The following is a 7,736-nucleotide window of genomic DNA, read 5'->3' on the forward strand; positions in this document are numbered from 1 at the left end:
GAAGAAAGAAAGCATTAAATTGACTTGAAAAGTGTGTCCTTTTAAAAAGAAAACGTGGCTTTCCCTTGTTTTTAACCCAGCCTATCCCTCTTCCTGTGGCATTCAGGGATCCTTCACTTTACCTTTCTCTGTAATCATAAACTCCAAAAACATCCTCATTAACAACAGGAAAGCAAAGAAGCTGGGACTCAGAGAGCAAAACCAAACCATGTGAGGGCCAGTAATGGCTAAAGCTCTCCCTGATGCCACCGAAAGCAGGATTTGGAAAACTCTGCCCAGCTTTGCAAGATCTGTTGATCTTTTCAAGGCTGAGCCCAAGGAAACCCTAAAGCAGCTCATGAATGGGGTTAGTGACAGCAACCCTTGTTCTTGTTCAGGTTTGCAGCAGCAGCTAATGCGAAAGGAGCCAAGCTCTTGATGAAATGCAAACAGCTTTTGTTAAAGGAAAAAAGGCTTTATTCTTGAATTGTGGGCTGGGTTGTTATTTTTTATAATTAATTTACAAAGTCACAAATTGTTGGTGATTGCATAAAGGCTGTGTGTCATGTTGGAAATTCTGCTGACGGTGCTGTGTTGGGTCTGCGCTGGGATGTTGTGGGAGAAGGGATGGAGAGAAGGGTGCCAAAGCAAACATTCCACGTTTGATTTGGGATGGAACAGATTTTCTTTGAAATAACTTGTGAAACCTCTTGTCCTGAGCATGCAAGCAACCAGTGACTGCTGCCAGTTTTCAAGCCAACAGGGAGACAGTCAGAAAATAGTCAGGAAACAGCCATGAAACAGGCTAAGGACTAGGGCACCGTGGGGTGCATTGAGTTTCTTGTTGACAGGCAGGTGCTGAGCAGACCCCCCACTTCTTCCCTGCTGCCAGGTGAAGGCTTCTTGGGCTGAAGGAAAGCACCTTGCAGGAGCTCAGGGCTCGTTGGCACATGGGAGAGATCTAATGGGTCACCTTCCCAAGCAGAGCAGCCCATCAAGGTGGAGCTCATGTTTCTGGCTCCTGCCCATGCACAACTCCCTGGATATCTGCAGGGATAGTCTGACCCTCCCACTGTCCTGCTGCTCACAGGGAGCTCCAGCAGACCCTCTGGTGCTGGGGTGTTTCCTTGCTTCCTGGGAAACCCAACTGCAGCTTTGGTCTCTCCACGGGTGTCATTCAGGGGACCTGTGAGGTGCAGCATAGTGAGAACCCCGAATTAAGTCAGTGGCTGCATTTTCATCTGCCACTGACATTGTTTAGTCCTCCAAAATGTGTTGTCATTGCAGAAGGTGTGAGTGCTGGATCATGGCACCCTAGTTAGCTCGGCGTGCAGGAGGCCTCGGGTTACCTCTGACGCATGGTTTCTCCCTGGCATCGTTGGTTATTCCTATCAAGTCGCAGACAGTGCAGACATATGGGAAAGGAAGTCGTGAAAAGCAGCTTGGAGTCCAACTCAAAACTCCTTAAATTGGTGTGATTTCCCCAAAGGAAGAACTGCCTGCTTTTTTAAAAAAATTAAAGTCCTCCTCTTAAAAAGGGCTCTTCAGGACAGGATCAGTACCAGAGTTACTTTTTAAAGCAAAAGTCTTGGGCCAAAACCAACCTCCACCCTGCATCTCTGCTGACAGAAAATTATCTTTCTTAACTTTTTTTTTTTTTTTTTCCCCTTTACCCTTTTCCTGCAAAGGCCTCTCAGCAGACGGTGGAGCCAAGCGCCAGGAGCACCTCTCCAGGTTCTCCATGCCTGACCTGAGCAAAGACTCGGGCATGAACGTCTCGGAGAAGATGAGCAACATGGGCACCCTGAACTCCTCCATGCAGTTCCGCAGCGCCGAGTCCGTGCGCAGCCTGCTGTCGGCGCAGCAGTACCAGGACATGGAGCCCACCCTGCACGACCTCGCCAGCCCCCTGGGCTACCAGGAGCGGCCGTCGCACGGGCGGATGCACCAGAGCTTCGACTACGGCAGCGGGGTGCCCGGGGCCAAGCTGGGCCCGCAGGAGATCCCCCGGCACGCGCCCATGAGCGAGCGCACGCGCCGCAGAACCGTGCTCCGCGACGACGAGCGGCACTACCGCCCGCACCGGCCCCGGCGCTCGCGGCGCTCCCGCTCCGACAACGCGCTGCACCTGGCCAGCGAGCAGTGCTACCGCCTCAAGGAGAGACCCTCGCTGCGAGCCAGGGACGACTACGACCCCTTCGTGCACCAGAGGAGCTGCAGGGAGACCATGGAGCAGGGTCCCTACAGGGATGTCTACGGCCACTGTCCCCGGACGGTGTCGGATCTCGCCTTGCAGAACCACTTGGGCGAGAGATGGGGGCCCTACTTTGCCGAGTACGACTGGTGCTCCACCTGCTCCTCCTCTTCGGAGTCTGACAACGAGGGCTATTTCCTCGGGGAGCCCATCCCGCAGCCTGCCCGCCTCCGGTACGTGACCAGCGAGGAGCTGCTGCACAAGTACGGCTCGTACAGCATGCCCAAGTCTTCCACGGTGGGGGCCAGGGGACAGTTGCACAGCCGGAAAAGACAGAAGAGCAAGAACTGCATCATATCCTAATGGCATCCTTGCCAGGCACCTTGGGAGAATGTAAATTAACTCACGATCTTGCACTGTTTTAGATCATGTAAGTGCTTTTATTGTAACAAAAAAAAGGCCCGAAGAGTAGGGATTTGTTAAGGAGGTTGTAGACCGGCTTCTATAAATAGTCATAATCCTGGGCACAGTGAATATATTTTGCACATCTTACTTTGGAGATAAAAATTTTAAAAGTTCACTTTAGCCTGTAATATTTACCCAGTAGTTTCTCTTCCTTCTCCCAGATACTGCCAGCCCCTTGAGCTCTGTTTGTCCGTACGTTTTGGTTGCCACTGTTGACTCTCAGCATCAGTTTGCTGGTAAGGTTTTGCTTTCCACCACATTTTTGTTTTCCATTAGCCATGTTGGTAGGTGATTTGTCTCTTGGACAGTGTGGGAGCCTAAGTTATTTCCATGATTGTTGTAAATGCGATGTAAATGAGAGTTTGGAGAAAATATTTTTGTATTTTGTAATATCAGAGGAATTTCTATATCTTAGGAGTCACTGGGAAAATGCATGCACGTTCAGAATTGTTTTCAGTCAGAGCTAACCAAACAGTACTTTGGAACCCCCTTGCCATTTCATCATCACTTAAGTTTATCAGTGAGAGTCTGAGTTTTCATTGGTTTTGAGGGGTTTTTTTTTGTTTTAACCCTTTTTTTCTGTTTATTTGTTTTGATCCTGGTCAATAAACAGAATGGTTTTTGATTCATTAAATCTTGACAAGCCTCAGTGGCATTTTGAAGCCTATGATTTGCAGGTACACTCCATCAGTCAGATACAGGAACCCGTGACAGCTGCAAAAGGGCCTTTTTTTTAATTATTACTATTATTAAATAGGAAAGACCAGAACTACCAAATGTCTGCAACATTGTAAATTACCAAAGCTGGAGAAGGAATTTCACACCTCTGTAGAGAACGCTGAAGTTACTAAACATTGAACTATTATTTGGAGTAAATAAAGTGTAAATGGTGCAATTGTGTGATGTCAGCATGACGTTGTTTTGAATATAGACTTGTCTTATGGTGCTCTAGTCTCCTGGGTTAACTGCTGTTCATATCCAAGTGGAAGTCTCAGTATTGCCTCCTGCCTACGACATATGAGAACACCTGCAAACTGCTCCCCACGGGCCCCTCCTGCCTGGCAAGATGCCCTGGCCCCTCTGGGGCTGATTGTGGCCAGGGTTTGTCCCCTGGGGGGCTCAGCCCAGCCCCTCGCCGTGGCAGAGGGCCCCTGCATGGGGCTCAGCTGTGTTGTATTCTGGTGGATGTGAGTTTGTTCTCTGTGTGCTTTAATCCATTGGGGTTCTGCCATCCCAGCTGCAAGCCAAGGCCAGGTTGTCCCAGTGCTTCCCATAAAGGAGCAAGTTTGCAAAAAGGGGCTCTTGGCACCCAGAGCACCTGTGGGGGTTAAAATAAGGCTGGGCTTTGAGCCACAGGAGGGCTGAGAGTTTAACCAGCTGCATTGCCCTGGCCCACGTGCTGCTGGCACCTCAGGGTGTCCCTGCACCTCGAGGCCACCCCTCCCTGCACCCTGGGAATGTGGATCCCACTGCAGGGGTGGCACTGGCAGCCCTGGGCACACACAGGGACACCCCCATGCCTACTCAAAGCAGCAGATGCAGAAAAATCTAGAAGATGGATGTCTCCATACCACAGACTATTGCTAGGAATTTTTTTGTTGTTTGTAAAGGACAATGTGATAATTATTATTCCTTTAAAAAAAAAAAGAAATGATACTTAAATATATTTAAAAATGTTTTTTCCAGTTGGAATAAATGGAAATATTCATCCAAAGGGAAGAGTCTTGTGTACATTTTTTGCTCTTAAAGAGTGTTGGTTAATCATGAATAAAAAAGACTTGATTTTTACTGAGCTGGTCTTGAAATAAAAGCACGAAAACCAGCTCAGCTCCATCGTTGGCATGGTTTTGGTGGGCAGGGAAAACTGGTGGAGGAGTTTCTCCTGCACACCACACACCTTCCCCAGGGTTGGAGACCTGGTGTTGTAACACCTGGACCCATTATTTGTTGTTTTAAAAGCCACATCATAGATTCATTAAGGTTGGGAAAAAACTCTAAAATCATTGAGCAAGAACAACCCAACACCACCATGTTCCCCACTCAAAGATATTCCCAAGAGCCGTATCCACACAGCTTTGGAAATCTTCACCTGGTAAAAGCCAGCACAGCTCAGCTGAAATCCCTGCTGGGCCTCTGGCATACTGGGGGAGACTATCAACCTAAAATGTACAAATAACAGCCTTTTCTTAGAAGTTCACAGATCTTTCCATGTTTTCCAAAACAGACCTGTTAAGCTGGATAGGGGTATTGCTTACAGCAACAAATATGACACTGTAACTACAGGTTATTCTATAATTGGAATTTAGTATGTGCAGTTTAATTCATTGTCAGTGATTAAAAGCACAACAAATGTCTGTCAGCTCTGGTACAGCTGAGCTGCTCTTGTGCAGCAGGAGCTTGGGTAGCTCAGCAAATGGTAAAAAACTAATCCCAGCCTTTCCCCTTTCCCTGCTTGCTGCCTCTCCCCAGGGGTAACAGAACAAGTTTAGAGACTCCTTGCAGCAGAATTGCAGCACTCTGCACATGCAGTTTGTCTACTAAAATCCTAGGCACAGTGCCTCTGTTCACACAATGATTTTGCTGCTGGAAGCAACTCTTCAAAATTTGGTTCTCACTGCAGAGCATCTCTGCATCCCTGCAATGCACCCCAGTTTTAATGCAGTGCTGGAATTGAAACAGATGGGCAACAAACAGGGGAGAAAAGAGTCTCTCAGGTGATGTTCCCCTCTGATGGACCCTTCACCACCACCACAGAAAAGTGGCAGGTCACATTTTCTAGGAAAGTCAGGGTTGGTACAAATTTCAGCAATAAATGCAAATGCAGCTTCCAAACCCTTTTGATTTTTCATATGGGCTCCAGAAGTCCAGTACACTTTGAGGCACGTGATTGAAAAAGAAAAAAGAAGTTGGGTTTTTTTTCTGCTTAGCCCAGTTGGAGTATGATTAACCATTTCTGACAAACCCACTGAGCTTGAGGGATGGAGCTACAAGTCTGTAAAATCTTGCTCCTTTGCCATCTGGCCCTGCTGATTCCCCTCTCTGTGCCTGCTGCCCATGGAAGCGGGGCCCGTGTGCTGACGTTGCTTTTGCGTCTCCAGAGCTGCTGAAGGTGACACCCCCTAAAGCTCAGGGTGAGTGTCAGTGGCTCCCAGGTCCCCTGGGGTCACCTGCAGTGTCCCTGGTTTGGCCAGGCTGGAAGCATTTTCTGGGCTCCTCCAGACAGCTGTGCTGCCAGAGCCAGCCCGGCACGCTGTCATTGTTGCTCACAAAAATAATTAAATCTAGATTGCTATGGTCTATTGCTACCACAAGTTTCTTCTGTAAAATATCTCTTTTTTCCCCCTTTTTTTTCTCCAGAAAGTCCTTGGCAAAACCCACCCAGTGTTACCATGGGATGGGCTGGTGCTAACCCCCATTGCAAAGCCAAGGTTTGCATCACATACTTGGCCATGGCTGGTGTGATGGTGGGAGCACAGCATCCTTCACATCCATCCTCCCCAGCAGACATGGGGGGCTCCCTAAGGTCCCTGCATCACCTGAAACACCCCAGCATGACAACATGGCCCAAAAACCACTAGAGCTGTGCAGGGGAGCTTCTAGCACACCTAAGGCTTGTTTTTCAGGAAGTCAAAGGCCACACAGCCTTAAACCTAGCAGACACATCATAATGAGATGAGCAAAGCCTCTGCAGAAAAATCAGAAGTGTCAAGTTAGAAATATTCAGCAGCACCTTGTCTGGAAATTATCATCCACAAATAATCCCACATTTGCTAAAGGCCCAAGTGACTCTGGCATAGCCCAAAGCACCCTGGCTTTGAAAACCTAGTTGCTTATGAAGTGAGGGGCAGCATTGCTGAGAGGAGGGTTAATAAATTACCTCAGTTTGGTAAAGACCAACTGCTCCTGAGAAACAGACACCCGTTTACCCTCACAATTTAATACCCCAGAAGTCCATGCCTGTGCAGTGGGGGGCTGGCAGCACCCACCTGGCACTGCTGCTGTGCCCCCTCCCCAGCTCTCAGCTAGTCTGGGCTCCTGGGCTTTGAACTGCCCTGGTATCTCATGAACTTTGCTCTTTCAGGCTAAAAAAAAGCTCCCAGTTCCTTGCATTTACATACAATTGTGCTATTCTTGAAATCTAGGCTGTCCTCGTTCTCCTGAAGATCATTTGCCACCTATTAGATGACCATCCTCCATGTCCAGAAAAAGCTCATTAACTTAGAGCAATTCCAGAGGATTTTATTTTTAAGATTATCCTTTTTTTCTTTTTTTCTTTTTTTTTTTATGCAATACACTTTTAACCTAGATCCTTGAAACTATTTAGGAATTCAGATCCGGTTTGAGTACAAAGGGGAGTCACTGGAGAGCTGGGGCCCCTTTCCAAAAGCATCTACAAGTTTGTCAGAATCTCTGAGGAGGGAAGAAAAATTTAAAAGTTCAAATGATTTGAATTTGCTGCCTCTGCCCATCAACAATGGACTCCAGTGTTGTGCTATGTGTTAAAGCATCAGCTTCATCTGCAGCCAGGCTTCATCCTCTGCAGGGAGGAGCAGAGGAAGCCAGGTCACAGGATTTACCACCTGTGGGACACTGGCCCTTAGAGCAGGGACCAAAAGCAGCTCCACCTTTCTGCTTCTTCACTTCTTATTAAGCACTCAGCAAATTACCAGTTTCCTTGTTCTAGGCAAACCCAGTCAGTTGCTAAAGCATTCTCAGGAGAGTTTTCCCCTTGTAAAAGCAAATATTTATATCTGCTGTGCTCTTAGAGGCTCTGGATATGATCAACTCTTAAGGCAAGATTTAGCTGAAAGAGATGATTTATTAAAATGGATAAACAAAGCCCTGTGAAGCGAGTTAAATCAGTCTAAATAAAGCATTAAACTCTGAAGAGCACACATCAGATCCCAGTATATATCTATAGGTACATATACCCCATGTAATTCCTGCAGTCAAAGCTCAGCCTCTGCACTGGGATGCCAAATGCACACCCAGGAGAAAGGCAGCCCTGAGCCAGGCCATGGGTACCTCAGCCCATGCCCTGCTCTCTACCAAAGCCAGCCAGGCAATCACTGCCACCCAAACACAGGGACCCCTTGGC

General features: G+C 47.8%; 1 protein-coding gene across 3 annotated transcripts in view; it reads left to right on the plus strand.

Moving 5' to 3' along the window:
• The window catches only part of PRICKLE2 (prickle planar cell polarity protein 2), a 103,989-nt gene extending 99,637 nt beyond the window's left edge, over positions 1–4,352 (plus strand). For all 3 annotated transcript variants that reach the window (XM_071439430.1, XM_071439431.1, XM_071439433.1), the window contains one exon: positions 1,668–4,352. In XM_071439430.1, the coding sequence (XP_071295531.1) occupies positions 1,668–2,536 (869 nt within the window). In that variant the 3' untranslated portion in view covers positions 2,537–4,352. The remainder of the gene's footprint in view (positions 1–1,667) is intronic.
• The last annotated feature ends 3,384 nt before the right edge of the window (positions 4,353–7,736 follow it).

The sequence above is a fragment of the Agelaius tricolor genome, unplaced genomic scaffold (genome assembly GCF_023055355.1).
Source record: "Agelaius tricolor isolate 1412-34295 unplaced genomic scaffold, bAgeTri1.0.p SCAF_14, whole genome shotgun sequence".
In the NCBI taxonomy this organism is placed as follows: Eukaryota; Metazoa; Chordata; class Aves; order Passeriformes; family Icteridae; genus Agelaius; species Agelaius tricolor.